The sequence below is a fragment of the Saccharomyces eubayanus genome, chromosome XIV (assembly GCF_001298625.1).
Source record: "Saccharomyces eubayanus strain FM1318 chromosome XIV, whole genome shotgun sequence".
Classification (NCBI taxonomy): domain Eukaryota; kingdom Fungi; phylum Ascomycota; class Saccharomycetes; order Saccharomycetales; family Saccharomycetaceae; genus Saccharomyces; species Saccharomyces eubayanus.
Window position 1 is genome coordinate 1,304 of NC_030973.1, and position 20,436 is coordinate 21,739.

A 20,436-nucleotide genomic window follows, 5' to 3' on the forward strand; every position below is an offset into this window, starting at 1 on the left:
TAATATTACCACTTACTTAGCCGCCGAGCCAACGCCCCTAGTATGTGCGGCTGAATGCGTCCCGACACGATCATGTGACCCTTTTCAGATAGTGATTACCCGCGCCCGAAAAGGCCTTGAAAAACTCCATCTGCAAAGAATATTGATTTTCGGCAACGCCGCTCTGCATAAGACCCGGCGAGAATGGGCGCATCGTCCCATAAAGGTGTAAGCGGTTTCGCCCATAAGGGTCCACGCTTTTCAACTATTCCATATAGGAAAGATCTCTTGTGCGGCTATGAAAATTTAATATTGCATAGCTATTTCTTGTTCATCAAAAAAAGGCACGCTATTTATTTCTGCTTTATATCGTGAAAATTGTTTTTYATACAAATCATTTCAAACAAGTGGCGCAGACCTACGTGTCCAGCATCCATTAAAAATTTTGGTGCGATTCTGGCATAACTTTTATGTCTCTATTAGTTTTGCGTTTTTTTAATATTAGTGAAACAAGAGCAAAAAGATTCTCTTTGCACCCTACTATTCACATACCGAGTACTATCAAATCCCTTTCGTGTTCGACATGTGTGGATGCCCCCCAAACAAAAAGCTGCTGCGCGGAGCTGACTTCTTTATCTTTTGTGAGAGAAAAGTACTGCAAGAGGGCATCTGGAATTTTGCTGTTCAGGTTAGTACAGTTTCCTCGGAAACACAAGCAAGTACTTTCAGGCTTGCAAGCATCATTGGAAGTTGTATACCTCTGATCATCGATATGTGATTTAAAGAAAGAGCATATAGAAACAGAAGGCTTTACAATTCTATTCTTACCTGAAATGTTAGACAGAACTGGTCACGCTGAGAAGCTTCAATCGTTAGTTCAGGTCATTAAACTCTTTTCTCGATGTATTTATTTAAACGCGGCTGCACTTAATTTGAAATCAAAAGTTCATGCTGGCCTCAAGATTGCATACTTCAAACTATCTCCAGTCTGCCTTGATACCTCCATTTTTAACATTGGGCTGTTATATTAGTTTGTGTGTGTGTATGTACTAGTGGTTCTGTTTACAGGTTGGTTGGTACGGTGTAATCCTTGAATTTCTTCTGACATATCGCTGGTCCTGTGGGTGATACGAATTTTCCATGGCTAGTCATGACGTGGAAGCACGTTCGCAGTGTGAAAACGCGCTCTTCCCTTTTTTTCCTTATGTGATTGCAGGAAAATGCAGTCTACACTCTCAAAGGTTGGAATAGCCACAACTATTGTATTTGATTTTTTTCCACAGTGATCCCGGATATGAGAGAATTTAAAGCTTTCACAGCGTCCTTAGTATGCGTTTATTATTATAGAACACATACTTTTGTCACTGTACGGCATTTYACAAGTTGAAGTAGATTGATGATCACTACAAAAACCAGGATCGCCCGACTGGTCGTCTTGACTGTAATACCCGAAAGATGTATATTTGAACCTAAATTTAGCCTTCGAGTTTGAATGTATGGCTATTGCTTTCGGAAACCGCAAAAGTACCCCAAATGATCCGGATTATGTATATAGTGGCTGGAGTGTATGGTATATATCTTACCTTACGTTTCTATACGCTGCCCCACTGTTCGATCTTCCGGGCGCGAATCCAACACGCGTATACCTGTAAGTTATTATTGAGTTGTAACAGTTTACTTTGCACTATCATACCCATGGTTGCGTTTTATTCCCACAAAATACAAATCAATTTTCTAGCCTTAATTCAAGATGTTACTCAAATAACCTTCAGAAGTAAATCTGGAGGTATGGGAAATTGAACCGTATTTTCTTGTTATGTTGGAGCTACTATATTAAACTCGGTAGTAAGGTTTCTACCTAGCGGATTATGCTGAACAATTATGTCAGGCAACTAACTTATCTGTTTTCAAGGAGAGAAGAAGAGGAATATAGATGATTATATGCCCAAAGGCGTGAGCATTGATGTATAAATAATGGCCAAGGATCATCAATAGTCATGTGTCTACCTTTACACTACGGAAAACTTCAGGGATATACAAACAAACAAAAAAAAGGGAAGGCAGACCCGACTGTAACAAATATCACCTTGAACACCAAAACTCTCAAAAACTTCCAAACTACTTTTCCTCTCTCAAGTTACCCAAAAAAAGGTGTTAAACAGGTTTTTTTTTCTCATGTCTAGTTACCGCAGTTCCCTTTTAACCTGTTTTCGTCAACAGTTTAATGGAGCACCGTCATTTGAGGAGCTGATTTATTGAAGGCAGATGGGCTTATGCGGGATTTCATGGAAGCCCGAGATTTTCTATTCACATTGGCGGAGAGAGGTCAAAGACACCAACTCCCACATTGCTCCATATAACCGCCGCAGCATCTAGTGAATTGTAATATTATATCAGCACACTCTTGGACGGATGAGATTGTATATTTGTATTCTTTCATTCACCCCATACTACAGTATAATACGATATCAGATGCTCTTTACAATCCCACCTTCACTACATTTCTTTTAAAATTCTTTGTTGCTGTTGATCGTTTCAGTACTTAACTCAAATGAAAGTAACTTGCATTCTTTGTCTCCTTTCATATTTTCCTCGATTGTAATCCTATATATCTAACCGACACGCATGGTCGCTCAATTCAAAACGAAATTTTATTGTTGGTAAAACATTTTTACATCTACTATCATCTTTTCTTAGTAGTGCTGTAACCTCACACTACTTTCTGTAATCATGACTAAAGCATTCTGCGTTGATACAGTGTAAAAATTTTTTAGGTTTTTCTTAATGTACACGCACAGGTTTAGAAGAGGTCGCATTAATTATATTGGACAATATATGGTGAAAAGGTTTTGCTCTTGTCTTCGTTTTTTGGTATTGAATTTAGCGGTTAGTGAGTACCTAGGTTATCGACTCACACTGCGGTTGGCTTTAAAATTATTGGTCTGTTTAAATCCCATTAAACGTATGTAATGGTGATTTAAGGTTCAAGTCAAGATGCAACAAATGATGACAAACGAGCCACTTTATCTCCACTTTGATGTATACATATTTTTTATTAGCACTTGTTCACCACAATTCAGCAGCCAGTATTTATTTACTCTAACAATATCAATGGGCAAGAAGGACGCACGCAAAAGAGATTATCGAATAACGATCTATCTCTACCTATGATAAAGGTTGAGAAAGAACAGAAAAACCAGAGAATATGAAGGTATCGGTTCAGGGAAGAATTCATCCTACTAAACTTTTACGATGTTTATTTCCACTGGTTTATCAACGACATGCCTTTATGATAAATAACACCCACATGATATAATATCGTGATAATGATGAGTGAGTTGTTACCCCTTGATTGCATAAAGTTTAGTAGTGAGGAAAAACCATCCCTGTTTAGCCCAAAATTTCAAGCCCCACGTTCCGCCAAGATATTAAAAAAGAACGTGCATGGGGCTTTTGCCTACATTATGCTAGTATTGACTACATTCCTTAAGTTTTTTGACAGTATCCACCATACTCCGAGTGCACCGAGTCTCGGCATGATTAATTTTTTTTGCGGCGCCCACGTGGATTGCCAGCAAAGGAAGTGCAGAATCCAAAGAAAGCAGCACGTAGTAGTAGCCGCATAAAAAATGTTTTACTGACAGTAATATGATATTATAATTGGATTCCGCAATCTTCATATTTATTTTTAACGCCGAATTCATTTCCACATTCATACATGAACCTTGAAAGGCCCCCACTTGGAATGTATTGATTGCATAGACATTGGTCGAATGGTGTATTTTGTGGCATGTTTTTTTAGCTTTAGTCAAGTACGTCCTTAAATTCAGCTAACTTAATTTCTTATGGCGTGGGCATCTTTTGAAAGAAAATACAATTGAATAAATAAAAAAAATGATGAGTATATAAAGCCAATAGATGTTCATCGAAGTAGTACTTGTCTTCTCTTATGATTAGGTAACCAACTCCAATCAGTTATCTATAGTTGAAATATAAAAGTGACACGAAATGGAAGATAAAGATGTCTCTTCGATACACGAGAAAGAAGTGGACGAGAACAATAATCCTAGATTTATAGAATATGATGCCGAAGGTCGTGCTACTCGTAGTGAAACTACTAAGAAAGAAAAATGGAAAAATATAGTTACGATTATTGCATCTGGTTTCGCTTTAATTAGTGATGGTTATGTGAATGGTTCAATGAGTATGTTAAATAAACTCTTCGTTATGGAATACGGAAAGAAAAACTATAGTTCAAGAGTTTCGACAAGAGTTTCCAACGCATCTCTGGTCGGTATTATTTTTGGTCAATTTTTTATGGGTATTGCTGCAGATTATTATAGTAGGAAATCATGTATCCTTGTTGCTACGACTATATTAGTTCTTGGTAGTGCTCTGTGTGCCGCTTCACATGGTACTACTGTACCTGGTATGTTTTGGATGTTAACAGTTATGAGAGGTTTGGTAGGTATCGGTGTTGGTGCAGAATATCCGACAAGTACATTAAGTGCCAATGAGTCTGCTAATGAATATACTACAACCAATAGAGGTGGTATCCTGGTTATGGTAACAAATCTGCCACTAGCCTTTGGTGGCCCATTTGCTTCGATTATTTTTTTAATTGTCTACAAAATCTGTTCAGGAACGAAACATTTAGAGGCGATTTGGAGAACTGTTTTTGCTCTCGGTTGCTTCTGGCCTTTAACAGTGTTTTATTTTAGATGGAAGACTGCTACTACAGAAGTTTATGAAAAAGGTAGAATCAAAAGGAACATACCGTATGTTTTAGCTTTAAAATTTTATTGGAAAAGGTTACTTGGTACATGTGGCACCTGGTTTATGTACGATTTTGTCACCTTTCCAAATGGTATTTTCAGTTCAACAATTATCAGTTCTGTTATTAAAGATCAAAATGATTTGGTAAAAGTTGCTGAGTGGAACTTGCTACTAGGGGTTCTAGCTGTATTAGGTGTTCCAATTGGTGCTTATTTGTCAGATCGTATTGGTCGTAAATATACATTAATTATTGGTTTCTCTGGATACATCATCTTTGGCCTAATCATAGGTTGTGCGTACGACCAATTATCAAAAATCACCCCACTATTCATCATCTTCTATGCGCTCATGAATATGTTAGGTAATGCCGGACCAGGCGATATGCTTGGTGTTATTAGCAGCGAATCATCAGCAACCGCTGTTAGAGGTGTTTTCTATGGTATATCTGCGGTAACTGGTAAAATCGGTTCTGTAGTGGGTGTTGAATGTTTCCAACCAATCAGAGACAATTTGGGTGCAAGATGGACATTTATTATTGCCGCAATTTGTGGTCTTGTTGGTGTTCTTATTACAATTTTCTTTGTTCCACATTCGCTCGAAAATGATTTAATGAAACAAGACGTTGAATTTCATAACTACCTAGTATCCAATGGCTGGACTGGTAAGATGGGATTTGATGAGATAGACGAGGAGTCTGTTGTTAAGAGTTTTRAAGATGAAGGTAATAGTACTGATTGTAATGAGAAAGCTACCGAGATAATCTCAGTCAAACAGGTTAATCAAGGTTAAGTTTTATAGATAACCTCAACACGTGTTTGTCTGAAGTATGAGTTTTAATAAACCATCTGCTTATGCAACATATTTGAAAGGTATGCTTACTATTGAGGTGTACTTATGATCTCTTAAATGAAGAAAAAAAAAAACATATGGTACTCCATGCTTCTTTCTCGTTCTGAGCATTTAATATTTATAGGAATTAACCCATGAGTTGATTTTGATTCTTAAATTTTCGTATCATATTGCTTAACTTTTTTTGCTCTCTAAACGATGCTGAAGCACATGATCGTATCTGGAAGTAAACATGGCCGTATTAATAATTGTTTTTGCTGTTCTATTATATATACGAAATATGGAATAACAATACTGAATTCCCAGAATTACCATTATATATAGAAGTAGTTACTAAGTCTAACACATTAATCTCTTTCTATGACACATGTATGACACAGAGAACTCAATAGTAAGTACTACGGATTGGGAATGTTGAGATTAATCGTACTGACATTCAACATACCACCTCCCTCTCTATGTAACATACTATATTACCTTAACTATCCTTGATATATTATAACACAATATATCATCAATATTTGCCACCTCAATAACCTTGTCTTACACTATAATACCAACCCCCTCATTACCCTGACAACTTTTAAGTTCTTTGATATTCCACCGCTCATCCCAATATAATACCATATACCACCACATTGCCCTATATATCCTAGCCAATCCTCAATACCAACCCTCTCAAATGTTATCAATATTTCCTACCTCAAGAATTATACTATTACATTTATTATGTTTTTCATAAAATATCATACATTAATCAGTTCCCGTCACTTCTCTCGGGCACTAGAATGTCTCCTATATGACTACCGCTTACTTAGCCGCCCAGTTAACACAACTTCCAAATACGGCTAACGCTCTTTCTCGGGTAGCGCGATCCGAGAAGATCATGTGACAATGTCGACTAGTCATCACCCGCCCGAAAAGGTCTTGGAAAACTTGTCGGCAGAAGACATCATCGGGCGCGTGAAAAAAAAATTTCTAATTCAGGAACATGGGCCGGGTACGCTTGGCTTTTTTTTGAAGACCCTATCTAAGGTACATCGTGTTTTATGTAAGTTCCGCAGGAACGCCTCCCCTTTGTGCCTGATGTGCCGGATCCGCCCAGAGGCGCTTCGAGTGGAACTCCATTCTGACCCTACTTACTGATGACTTACTTTTTCTAAATATTAGCTGAGCCATCAACCGCCCATAGTATGCACTAAGATTTGATTTCTCCAAAGTATATAAAACAGTCTACCAGGCCTTGCAAGTTCAAAAATAAACCTCCAGAACCACCCCCATCACCAATATGGAAGACACCAAACTCGAAGATGGAAAAAGCGTAGGCTCATATCATCTAGATGTGTTGAGTCCCAGAAAATCGTATTACTAAAGCACATCTTTAGAAATTTCTTTACTTGGTTCTGATATATGATTTACAAGTCCCTCGCGTTTCATATCCGGCTGATATTGTGGTTACCGCTCGGTGCTTAGTGAAAATTATCCAGTGTTGACTTTTACCCTTTTATAGATCCATGTTTATGCTTTTAGGGTTATTTTTTTACTCCCATTATTCTAATGATAAGTCGTGAACGTACTTTTTCAAAACAATATACTCGGTTTTGCAAAGAAATGATTGAAAGTGCTCCAGGTACTGACACCGAAGACTGGGAGTTTATTGTAGTAAACCTCAACTCATACATGTATGAAAACAGACTTTGGAATAATAAGCACTTTTTTTTTTGATGGTCAGCGTTGCAAACAATCATTTAGACTATGCATTCTAATTCCGTCCTCTCTAAAAAAAGACAATGATGCAAAGGACAAGTCATTTAAGGAGTCAGTGCCATACATCGAAGAGGCTTTGGAGGTTCACTTTGCAAAATTAGATGAACGATTGAACCAGAGCTGATCAGAAAAGACATTGAGTGCTATTAACTTAGAAGACATTCTACTTCCTAAGCAATCCTATCGTTTTGAGGCTTTTTGGACTTTTAAAACAGCTATGAATCGCCGTTAATTTTTGACGGTAATCTTACTTTGCTTATTCTTTATTTATCGTTCGCGGATATCAAATATTTTCGGTCATATCCTTTATCTTGGTTGTATTTTCCTCGTACTGGCAAAAAGTTTCCAAAACTCAAGAACTGTACCAATGAAAATTGAAGACAAGATGCAACATCTTTTAGTTATTATTAGTAAGCAAGAAATAGGTGCTAGCGGATGGGATGTAATCGCAAAAAAAAACGAATGTGTATTTGTTTGAGCGGAAAGTGTACAGTAACAAAGAGTTTCTCTTTGACAAAATTGCTTATAAGAGGTTCTTTGGCTGTAATTTTTCCAGTATTTTATCTTCAAAGAAATCTGTGCTACATTTGTTATTAAACGTTGAACTATGGCCATATATTAGGGGAGCGCAATTGGCCTGTGGCGATGAGTATTCAGCGTAGATATCGATGTGTGCTTTTCGATTTAGAATTCGTAAAGATCTAAAAAAACATCAATTTTCTTTTGATTCACTGATAGCGGGAATATGAGGCGTGCCATCTATGGAAGCCGTGTCATTCACAACTTTTTTCTAACAATCATACATAGTATTAATTGCGCCACCTGAAAATGATTAAAAAGTGCTTCATTTTTTTTCCATTTCAATTATTCTCTCTCATTTTTTCTCTTCTGATATTTCAGCAAAACATTGAGGTGCAGTGACATTTCTATATGCTCAGGATTTCTTTTCTCTCTCCGTTTCTAATGAGTGGTACAATATTTATACTGATTGCCCTAAAAGATGGAGCCAAACTTTTCTCTCAGAAATTTGGATATCTCTACTTCTTCTATAAAAGCTGTTGGGTTGGTAATCACTGCTGCTTATCAAGAAAAGGTATTACAGTCTTACCAACACTAAATAATAAATAAAAACAGTACTTGTATTATACATAATTTACTGCCCAGCTATGAAGGAAAATTCCACAATGTTATCGAAAGTTCAGAAAACAATGAAAAGTGTGTTTTTACCATTATTAGAGAATTTTAAGAAATAATAAATCACTGAGGTAGCCGTATCATGTATCCGGTTATTGTAGTGACAAGAGAGTGCTGCTTTAAATCAACGTAACTTACAAAACAATTAATAAGAGAGTTTTAGTAGATAAATGAAGGGCTAGTTTTTTAATATCAAACAGAATAGGAATATTTTTCAATGTATAATGTATATAAGTATTGTCAAATGTTCATTAAAAAAGAAAATTAGTGTCACACTATGTTTCGGATGTCTCCGAGACTTGTCGGCAAAAAAACAATATGGTTAAGCACTTTTTCAACGAAAAATATTGTACAGAGAATATTGGAAAGACCTCACAGAGTAAACCTCTAGCGATATTGCAACTTTCTAAATAAAATGAAACTAAACACTGAATCTGGTTTGCGTATGAAGTTGACTACAAGAATCGTTAGTCTTTTTCTGGCCAAGTCCTACCAAACGATTTAGTTCCAGATACTGATATATGAGAATCTTGGAAAATATTCATTTTGCTTGTATATATTCTTAAGTGACTTTCGCTCCATATGAGGTCACAGGGTAAGTAATGCTATCGATATAGAAGTTAAGCTAATAAGTATCTTTTGGCAATAACGGGATTTCTTAGAAATAGAACTCTATTTATGTCAATTATGTTTTAAGCAAGATGAGAGCATTGATTAAAGACGAATCGCCATATTTGGAATAAATTCCAAAATTTAAACAGATAGCTTGATAAGTAACAAATACTGTTATGGTTCACAGTGTAATATGTGGTTGAGAATACAGAAGTGCCTTTTAATGAAGTCGCTGAGAAGTTTTTGTATATAAACATGATCTGCTTTTTTTGATTCAGCAGCCTCTGCACAAAGTTTTTTAAACTCGTCTTTTTCCTCAAAATATAATACTAAATGACTTAAATATTTATATTATTTTCAGCATATTGATTGAGCTGTAAACTAATCATCTAAAACAATCCTGGCTGACATTGATGTAAAGGAAGGAACCTGTTTACTAATAGCTGGGTCCTGTCCAATAAAATTGGACGGAAATCCAATGTCAAAAGGAACGACGCTTTCTAGACGTTCTATCTGATCTGGTGTCAACTTAATACTCAAAGCTTCAATGTTCTGCTTAAGGTGCTCGATTTTACGTCCTCCGATCAATGGAAAAACATTCCTCGCTTTGGAACGAACATAGGCAATGGCAATAGCCGTAACAGACTCAGTACCATGCTCCTCAGCAACCTTTGACAATACCTCACTCATCTTGACCTCTGTCTCCGTCCGGTCGGAAATACCATCAAAGGAACGCAAGCTCTCTCCACTCTTCTTCTTTTCTTCCATAGATTTTTTACTCTGGAATTTACCACCACCCATTACATCCCATGGAGCAAGTGCCATGCCAAAGTGCCTTGCCATTGGAATAATATCACGTTCAAAGTCCCTATTCAACACATTCCATTTACCTTGATAGATACTAAAAGGAGTTTTCCCGTGAGAAGTAGCATAGTAATTTGCTGCAGATACAACCCAGGCAGGTGTATCAGACACACCCAGATAGAGGACCTTGCCTTGCTGTACAAGAATGTGTAAACTATCCATAACTTCCTCAATGGAAGTCATATGATCCCACCAGTGAATATAAAGAATGTCGATCCAATCAGTTTGCAATTTACGCAGAGAGTCTCTGACACTCACATGCAAGCTACGCTTGCTATTACCACAGAAATTGGCACTTTTACCCTTGCCTACTTCATACCACTTATAATCTGTAGAAAATTTGGTAGCTATAACAATTTGGTCGCGCAACTTTCTTGACTTCATCCATTCACCGATCCAAGCTTCCGACTGTTCATTCTGATAAGTATTTGCAGTATCAATAAAGTTTCCACCTGCCTCGTAAAAGGCATCAAGTAGTTCAAAAGCGCGTTCCTTGTCCATTGAGCCCAAGTATCCTGACCACGCATCACCAATCGACATCCCGCCCAGGATTAGAGGAGAGACTTTAACACTAGCCGTTTTAGAGAGAACCCTTAAAAGGCCTAACTCAGTAGAAGGTTCAGGTGCAGGCTCAAACATACCAGACATATCCAACAGTGATTATTTGCAGCGACAGAAAGTAGATTCAGCTAACAACTAAGCTGTTCCAATCGATTGGCTGGCATACAGTTAAAGAGAAGAATGGAGAATATACTTTACCTTTGTGACTGTTATGTTACCGTTATATATGTGTCAAAATCGCACCCCCTTATATTTTATTCTGTGTGTAAACAATGAAATTCGGCGACAACTCTGTATGCAGTTTGCTTACTAATTGAACTAAATTGAACTAAACTAGTAAGCAAGGATTGGAAGAGGTCAAAATAAAGGGCAAGTGGGATAAAATAATGCATAATATTATAAAAAATGATTATTCCTCCCTAAATTATGAATTTGGAGAGCAAATTTGATAAGGTTGGGGTTTGGAAATAAAAGTTCCCTTATTTTCCTGCTTTCTAATATTTCGACAGATGGACCATTTTTACTTGCTCCTCAAATACTGCCACAGGTCTTTTCGCTCTATGATTCTTCAAGTGTAAGCCATAATTGCTGATGTTTTAGTGAGATGACAGGCCTGTTCCCAATTCAACTTCATTGACACTTTTTGCTGTAGTAAAAATAACAATTTAGAAAACATAGCGGGAAACGTTTTAGCATTACATTATTACCAGCCAAAATCAGAATCTTTGAAAGTAAATGCGTAATGATGTCGACTTTACTAAACTCTAATCATGGAACTGAATGTGTTAGTGGTACCACTAGCATCATCTAGGGATATCTTCGTAGAAGTTAGTATTCTCCTTGTGCAACCACAGAACATTCTATGACGATAAAACAAATATAAATCAGGACTACTCGTTTAATATCCATGGTTTAGCTTTAAGTACAATGCTAACTTGCCTGGTAAGGGATTGCTTCAAAGTGAGGACTTAACAAAAACTGGCGATGCACTAACTGGTATATCGATATGTTTCTTTCAACGCTTCTGATATTGTACTGAAGCTTCTTCTTAAAAGATATGGTAATGATTCAGGCTACATACACAGCGAAGCATAGATTTACCCATTTATATAAGTAATACCATCCCAGGTATTTTCTTCGTTTCATTTTTGCCTTTACATTATATTATATTCGTACATATTTTTACAGTTCTTGTGTTCAATAGAATTCATTGTCATGCTCAACATGTAAGTCCCTCGCATACTGCGAACCACCTTTTGTGTCTTTGGCCTCAGCAGAATCCTCTTCGACGTCACCTAGATCTTCTGCATCCCTGGGTGTGTGATTCAATTGAACACTCGGCGCATATTTGGTGTTCTCTAGATTTGTAAATATATTGGTCATTATCTTATCAAGATACTCTGGAGTATTCACATTGAACATATTCGAAGGTCTGACGCTTAGCTTATAATCTGGACCGTAATATTCGTAGTATTCATTGTATGGTAAGTCTTTATCTAAAACAACGTTATTCAGTAGGCCAGTTTCAAAGCACCATGTTCTTGCGACATTTCTCATAGTATAGCCACCACCACCAACCACCATCATTGGAATCCCAAAGGATTTCACGTAGTTGACACAGTTAGCATGACCTTCCATGGAAAGGTTGAAGCAACCAAGACGATCACCAGACAAGGAATCACCACCAGTCTGTAATACCACAGCTGAGGGTTGATACCAATCCATAATTTTCTTTACCACAGGTTCGAACACGGCTCTATAGGTAGCATCATCAATACCGTCTCGTAAAGGAACATTGACTGAGTAATTCTTCCCTTTACCTACCCCGACATCTCTCAATTCACCTGTACCAGGGAAAAACTCACCGTATTTATGGAAAGAACATGTCATGACACGGTCAGTAGTATAAAATGCTTCTTCCACACCATCACCGTGGTGCACATCAATATCGATATACAATACCCTGGGATGGTACCGTAGTAGCTCAATGATACCCAATACTATATCGTTCAAATAACAAAACCCGGAGGCTTCTGATTTCTTTGCATGATGTAAACCACCAGCATAATTGACGGCAACATCGCACTTGCCCCTGTTTAGACGAGCAGCACCTTCCATGGAACCCCCACCAGAGATACTACAGTACTCGTAAAGACCATCAAACACTGGACAATCATCACCAACATTGAACTTGACACTTTCTCTTTTGAACATTTCTAAATTATCCGGTGTGACCCTCGACAAAAAGTCAATATACTCGTCGGTATGAAACTGACACATTTCTTRTTTCGTCGCTGGCTTAGCTCTGTAGATCTCCATCTTCTTGTATAAGCCATAGTTCATGATAAGGGAGTGTGCCATTCTTATCCTATGTGGTTTCATTGGGTGGCCTGCTCCGTATGCATAATTCCCAACATCTGCATCGTAAAAATAAGCAACGCGTCTTTTATCATTTGGTTTGACCGTAATCGGATCAAAAGGCTTCGCTTCAAATACCATCACTGTGTTTAATCAACTCCTACCACAGGTGCTCTATACTCCTCAATTATCTACGCAACCTTCACGTTTTTTGTTTAGCCTTCCAATTTTTTCATAAATATATATTGAATCGGTTACCATATCTTTTTTTTTCCCTTCTGTTGTTATGCTACGAGGAGGGTAAGAAAAGAAAAGATAATATTTACAGCAATATTTAATACTTACCTATTACTCATGTATTTGTTTCTGTTGAAAGCAGTTATACCCCTTCGAAATTGGCCCTCACCATTTGGTAGTGATTCAGTTCTTCCTGGGACACACTCGGAGCGAGCTGCTCTTGTGCCTTCAGGAAGTCAATCATTTTAACAACAACCTTGGTATCATCCTTTGTGGCTATCTTATCAAACCAACGACGTGTCGAAATGTTCGCACCGGTACTTTCGTTGTGCTGTGAGACTTTAATCTCTGTTATATGTGCGATTCTTGTCATAGCATTTAGCATTGCATCAGAACAGAGAGCATAAAAATCCGCACCTGTGTAATTGAATGGACACAGTGTCGCCAACTCAATGAGGTTCACGTCAGTGTCAAGTATGAATTTACGAGTTAACGCTTCTAAAATATTCAGTTGCTTGGCATCGGTGTCTGGTATACCCAAATATAGCAACTTGTCGAATCTCCCCGGTCTCAGCAATGCTTCATCCAATAAGTCTGGCCTATTGGTTGCTCCAATCACGAAAACACCATCGGCATCGGTACTCATCCCATCTAGCTCGGCTAGTAATTGAGAAACTATACGATCCATAACGCCACCTGAGTCACMTTGATTCCCACGCTTGGGGGCCACAGAATCAATTTCGTCGAAAAAAATTACACACGGTTTAGCCTCTCTTGCCTTTTGGAAAACTCTACGTACATTGGCTTCACTTTCACCGATATACATGTTCAATAATTCAGGACCTTTGACACTAAAAAAATTTAGAGAAAAACTTGTTGCAATGGCTTTAGCCATTAAGGTTTTGCCTGTTCCTGGTGGTCCATAAAATAAGATACCACTTCTCTTTTTCATACCTGAGCTAAATAACTCAGGATGCCTTAGAGGCATGTCTATCGTATCCATTATTTCACCTTTCACAATGTCGATACCACCTATATCATCCCATGTCACATTAGGAATTTGTGGGGCTCCAATTGAGACTGAGAATTCGTCTCTAGCCTTAGATATAGCTTTTGATAAGTCCTCTTTCAGTATCAAAATTGACTGCGAATGCCATCCGGACTTCTTCGTTTCTTGGTAAAAACGCGTTGTGGCTGTCATTCGTGCTGTTTCTACAATTGACTTGATGTCTAAAGGAGTTAGCCCAGCAGAATGTGAAGAGAGTGAAGAAAAGGAAATGTTATCTGCGCAGCATAGCGGGGTTTTCTGTTTAACATCATTGTTCAGTTCCGATGAAGATAGGTACCATTTGAAGATGTGTAATCTTTGCGCTTCAGATGGAACAGTAACAAGAATCTCAAATCTCATATGCGACCTAAAACTTGAAGGAATGTTGTCTATATTATTCACAGATCCAATAAACGTCGTTCCTGGAAACTCAGATGTGAAATCGTCCAAGAGTTTAGACATTTCAAAGTTTATGGATTTTTGTAATTTAGTTGCCTCTGGATCTTGATTGGAGTTTACATCGAGCAAAATCGAATCTAAGTGGGTCAAAAAAATTACGGCAGGAGACGTGTAAGGCAGTACGTTTTCCCATTTCGCTCTTATATAGCCAATAATTTTGGAAGTAGAATCCAAGTGGCCCAGATTTGTAGTTAATGAGAGGCAGTCGATCTCTAACAGATGTACGCCAAGATGTTTAGAAGCAAATCGCACGGCTGTAGCTTTACCTACATTGTTTGTAGTAGAATGGAGTAGTACTGAAGTGTTTAGAGATATCCCTCTTTGAGAACAATCGAATGAGGTCTCTAATATATTAACCAACTGTCTTATGTAGGGGAATATGTGCATGTCATAGTGGAAAGTTTTAGCAAACCCGTAATAACTTTGGAGATCGCACTTGTTTAAAGGCAAAGGCTTTTTGTTGACAATATTTGTAGTTATTAATTTAGTACGCTGGGGATCAATAACAAAGTGGGCATTATCCAGAGAGACGTTTTCCAGTTTTACGCTTGTAACAACGAACCAAACAACAGAGTCGTTCTTATCAAACTGGGTTAGATCGTCATCGTTATTGTTGTCGTCGTCTTCGTTCTCTATTATGTTAAGATCAGCCATGCTGGAATCGAATGTTATCGGAATCAAATCATTTTGGCAAAGAATCCTTTTACTATCGCTGAAGAATTTTTTCAAAGCTTTCAAAATAATATTTTGGAAGCTTTTTTGAGACTGAAGCCAGCCGCCCACCCTTGAAATGCAAACTTCATTGGCGATGGGAATGTCCGAATAGCCAATGTTTGACTTGGATATTGTCACAGTGTCGCAGTCAGAAAAGCTTGCCATTACTTTAGGTGGTACGTATATTGAACTTTTTTCGAAGCTATTGGGCAGTAGAAAAACAAATAATTTAACCAGCCTTATGCAACTTGCATGGGAGATTCTTATGAAGGATCCACTCGTGACATCCAGTCGTAATAGAGTTTCCGCATCTGTAAACGCGTATATCGAATCATCATCGCTGGCGTGGGGTTGTGGTCTAAGAAGATTTTTCGAGATTACGTATGGAAGTGACTCAAGCCTGACCGATAGAGCGGAATTCGTCCCGATATTAGGTAAAGAATATGTGCTGTCTTCATTAGCATATTTTTTCGTGGTCAATTTCCGATCAACGTCCTTGATCAAAGTCAGTTCTGTCTTGGTGAAATCCACAAGCCCCTGCGAGAAAGGTGAACAATTTAGAATTTGGCAAACACCCGATGTAAGTATATCTCGGGCATGAACGACAGTCTCCATGGAGTTGATACCGTATTTGTAGTGCAAGAACTGTTGTTGCTGTATCTCTTGGGGCAGGCCCATTAGCTTCGAGTAAAGCAGATCATTGATCATAAAAGTCACACTATCCAGCACGGGTATCATATCGCCACGAATTGGCTCGAAATAACAAAAATCTACGGTCGGTTGAGTAGCTACAAACCCGAAAAGTTTGGCAGGCAGAACAATACTGCAGAAGGGCAATGAGTCGTCCAAGACGCATCGCACAATTTTTTTGGATGAGCACGCCTGGCCGTATGTGGGCAATCCGACTGCACCATATAAGCCTGCAGTTTTATCGCCGTACTCGAGGTATATGTCCTTGGAAATTGTACAAGGAGCATATATGTCGGAGAAACTAAACGTAAGCGAAGCCTTCATACCTTTAATTACGCTCGTGCTTGTCCCATAGGCACGCTCCTGGTGTTTGCCCATTGGCCAATACTGTACTCTTTCTTTCCCATACTCGTTGTCTTTAAATTTCCCCGATGATAGCATTTCCCGGCGATTATCACCGGTTACTATGGGGTGTGAGGATGCGTGATCATATCTATAGACATATAAAAGTTCTTTTATCTCTTTCTTAGTAAAACGCTCTCTTGGAGAAGCTCTTTGGCCTCGTTTATCTTGGCTGCCATGTAGGGACTTCCGCCTTTGTCCGGATGGTTCTGTACCATGGCCTTTCTGTGTTTTCTTTTCAGGAGCTTTTCGTCCAAGTGGTTAATCTCTCTGGCGGAGATATCCAAGATGAGCAAAGCTTCAGGTTCTGTCATGCGGGGAGCAAAGCCCCCCTGGTACCTATTCAGTCGATTCCTTAGCTCCTCGTCAATCAGCGAGCTCTTGAACTTGAGTGCGTCGCGGTAGCCTGCTGTCGGGTTTTCTATACGGATACTATTTAATTTTGCTATAGTCAAAGGGGACAAAGTCTTGTAAACGGTCCATGCGCTGAGGCCAGACTTGACGCTCAGAGCGACCATTGTTATGCCCAAGCCAATTATGATAGGCAGAACCATGCTCCGAGACTATGCTTTGTAGTTCACTCTGGGTGTTGAGTGTTATGCTGGACAGCTTTGTTTTGTTTGTTTAATTACGAATTTTTTCAAGGTTGCACTTTCCGCTTTTAGAATTGTTCGCAGTCGATAACAATAGCTTTTTTCAGTACACTAATTACAGAATAATAACCTGTAGGTGAAGAAACTTGCCAACCACACTGACAATACCTGGGCCAAGAGTAACGGGTAGTGACGTAGAAGCGTGGAACGTGTTATCCCAGAGCAGGGAAAACAAAAAGCCAAATGGATACTAGGGCAACCACGACATGGATGGACCCACCGCACAAGATCATATCTCAACAAATGCATGCACAGAACACGACCAGTCGCCATTGTATGTTTTCTGCGAAAGGTCCTCTGTTGTCCCCTTTAGCGAGGTACCTCTTTGCTGGTTCGATTGCTCTTTCCTAATTCGGAGGCGCTGGGTCCGCGTTATGAGGAAAAACAGCAGGCTGACAAGAAACTAATTTACTGACACTTTCTAAAAGAGTATTCATAGTTTTATGGGCAGGATGCTGGTCAGATGCTAAGAACAGGATGGGCGCTCGATTTCTAATATTTTCGTCAGCCTTTTCGTTTATAGAATCTTCAAACCATCCTCAAACCATCCTCAAACTATAAAAGCAGATTACATTCTTTCCCACCTAAAATCGATGTTCTTGTCGCAACCTTACTTAGTTATATTTCCTCTTTCGTCTTGGAATAACCAACAACAACAACAACAACAAGCTTTCAGGCAAGTTATAAAACACCCATGAATAAACTTCTTCTACCGCTAGTCGGCGTCCTCTCGCTGCTCAGCTTAACACATGCTCTTATACAAACACAACCAGTGCTTCAAGATCTACAAATAGCAGATAGCTATACCAAGACCAAGGAATGTACGGACCCAGATCATTGGTTCCTTATAGAAGGTCAGCTGCTCATTCCCAAGGGTAGTTCAAGCAGTATATCATTTCAAGTACCTAAGGAATTTGGGTCGTTCCCTCAAGAGTCTTTCGCTGTGGAATATAATTCCAACAAGGTTGCCACGGTATCGTGTCCAGACCAGTCAACGAACAACTTTACGATTTCTGTCCTGGACAACACTCTAGAAGAACTAAACACAACATTCAATTTTCTAGCACAGCTTACCCCAGACGCCAAGTCTGGAATTATAAACCCAAAAACCATTGCATACAGTTTCTACTCATCTGAAGGTGATGTGTTTAACGACAGCATCAACTATGCCGCTAAGAACATATCTGCCGTAACAACGGATGGTGGCATATACACAACAAATAACACTGCATGGTTTACTGTTGATCTACCAATGTCAACTTTCTTACACCACGTCTTTTTAACTTCTCAACCCTCTTCTTCGTCCGATTATGCATTTGATACTGCGTTGACCACGTTCGAAGTTGTCACTGCCGTTGATTCCTTCAACGAACCTGTCAAATCTGTCCCATTTACGGCCGTTCATGATTACTCGACTGAAGATGAAATTAAATGCTTATTTAATTCGACAATCAGTGGCGGTCTATACTTGCGTGTTACTTACTACACCAAGGAGCTGTCCGGTTCTTCCATTTCTAACACGATTGACTTAAGCTATCCTGACGTAAGCTCGTCCAGTAATATTTTGACAAAGAGAGATTCTGCAGTCACCATGGATTCAGAACTGTTTTCAGAGTCAACGGCTAATGTCGGTTCTGCTACTAATGATGAATCAACGACTTCAAATTCTGCTCTAACCCCAACGTATTCAAATACAACCCTTTCTTCTTACACTTCACAATCCTTAACTACATCTGCAGTGGAAACTGCTGCGTCCTCGAGTAGCCAGGTCTCTATTTCTACAAGTGACAATTCCAGCGCTTTGGGAGACGCATCTTCATCCGTTACCACCATATCCACTCCTAATTCCATGCAAAGCAATAAACAAACTTCATCTAATACGCCTTCAGTCTCGACAAGCACTTTTTCTGCTTCTTCATCAGCCGTATCTGGTTCAATAGCAAGCTTTAGTTTGGGTCCCTCTTCATCATATGACGCAAATTATGCCTCCACAACTGTTCTTGCAGCGGCTTCTTCAAATTCAACTTTGTCCACGTCTTCATCGTCCGCTCATCATGTTACCACAATTCCAACTGGAGCAAATATAACAGTTTCCCAAGCCACGTCAACTAGTCAATCTATTGCAGAACTTTTACGCGTCGCTAACAATTCGTCTGCTACTCAATCTGATACCAGTGCCCTATACGCTTTGAGCTCAACAGTCGCTGCATCTTCTTCAGCTACCGGTTCTTCGTTCGGTTTCAACTCCACGGCTGCCCCAGCTTTAACAGCTTCTCAATCCGCCTCTGGTGCCTCGTCCATTTCCAACTTCACGGTTGCTGCAGTTTCAGCAACTACTCAATCTACTATCGCTGCTTCATACGTGGTCAACTCTACTGTTACAGAATCCGCTACTAGCGTTTCACACGCTGTAAGCTCGATAGTCGCAGCAGCACCTGCATACGCTTCCAACTCTACATCAAACCATGTATTTCCTTCCGCCTCTAGTGTTTATTCAATCAATAGCGCTACAAATTCCAGTTCATCTTCTGGCCCATTAGTTTCAAACAAAACAGTTGAATCTGGGTCTTATAGATTGAGTACCACAACAGAGTCTGCCCAGCTTACTGAAGTTGGCAGTTTGATAGCAATTAGCACAATCAAAACTATGACCTCCGCGGCCCCTACAGATAGGATTGGTAATCATAGTGTGATTTCTTCCACAGAATCCGCCCGAGCTACGACATATAGTAATTTAGTTTCGGCGTCTACAATCAACACTAAGGCTATCGCTGCTGCCACTGAAAGAAATGGTACTTCTAGTTTGAATACCTTTACAGAATTATCTCAAACCACAAAAGGTAATAGTTTGATGTCAGTATCTACAACTAACACTAAATATACCGCGGTTGCTACTGGAGGAAACGGCACTTCTGTTTTTAGCGCCTTTACTGAGCCTACTAAAGTTACCGCTGCAGCAACTGACAGAAATCGTACTTACAGCTTAACATCATCCACAGAATCAGCTCAAGTTACTGAATATAGTAGCCTGCTTCCAATTTCCACGTTACAAAAATCTACTACCATCACCAGTACTGGCAAAAATGGTACCTATAGTTCTACCGCATATACTAAATCCGCTCAAGCCACTGAACATAGTAGTTTGATCTCGGTCATTAGAACTAAAGGGCTTAAAGTGTCTACTTCCACAGATAAAAGTGTGGTAGTTGGCTATAGTACATCTGTCGGTGATGCTCAATATGCCGAACATACTAGCTTGGTCGCAGTTTCTAC

The 20,436-nt window shown here is 39.0% G+C and overlaps 6 protein-coding genes across 6 annotated transcripts; 2 read left to right on the plus strand and 4 right to left on the minus strand.

The window, feature by feature from the left end:
• Positions 1-3,987: 3,987 nt before the first annotated feature.
• Positions 3,988-5,544, plus strand: GIT1 (Git1p; the record flags this gene model as incomplete). Its single annotated transcript, XM_018367445.1, has 1 exon — positions 3,988-5,544. One exon carries the CDS (start codon positions 3,988-3,990, stop codon positions 5,542-5,544), a length of 1,557 nt encoding a protein of 518 aa, XP_018219569.1.
• A 4,014-nt stretch (positions 5,545-9,558) lies between these two features.
• AAD14 (putative aryl-alcohol dehydrogenase) lies at positions 9,559-10,689 on the minus strand (the record flags this gene model as incomplete). Its single annotated transcript, XM_018367446.1, has 1 exon — positions 9,559-10,689. One exon carries the CDS (start codon positions 10,687-10,689, stop codon positions 9,559-9,561), a length of 1,131 nt encoding a protein of 376 aa, XP_018219570.1.
• A 1,110-nt stretch (positions 10,690-11,799) lies between these two features.
• RPD3 (histone deacetylase RPD3) lies at positions 11,800-13,101 on the minus strand (the record flags this gene model as incomplete). Its single annotated transcript, XM_018367447.1, has 1 exon — positions 11,800-13,101. One exon carries the CDS (start codon positions 13,099-13,101, stop codon positions 11,800-11,802), a length of 1,302 nt encoding a protein of 433 aa, XP_018219571.1.
• Positions 13,102-13,339: 238 nt separating this feature from the next.
• PEX6 (AAA family ATPase peroxin 6) lies at positions 13,340-16,549 on the minus strand (the record flags this gene model as incomplete). Its single annotated transcript, XM_018367448.1, has 1 exon — positions 13,340-16,549. The coding sequence occupies one exon, from the start codon at positions 16,547-16,549 to the stop codon at positions 13,340-13,342; it is 3,210 nt and encodes a 1,069-aa protein (XP_018219572.1).
• A 74-nt stretch (positions 16,550-16,623) lies between these two features.
• On the minus strand, positions 16,624-17,064 carry MDJ2 (Mdj2p; the record flags this gene model as incomplete). Its single annotated transcript, XM_018367449.1, has 1 exon — positions 16,624-17,064. The coding sequence occupies one exon, from the start codon at positions 17,062-17,064 to the stop codon at positions 16,624-16,626; it is 441 nt and encodes a 146-aa protein (XP_018219573.1).
• Positions 17,065-17,857: 793 nt separating this feature from the next.
• On the plus strand, positions 17,858-20,436 carry EGT2 (Egt2p; the record flags this gene model as incomplete). Its single annotated transcript, XM_018367450.1, has 1 exon — positions 17,858-20,436. A coding segment is annotated over one exon (2,579 nt), but the record flags the coding sequence as incomplete, so codon positions are not given.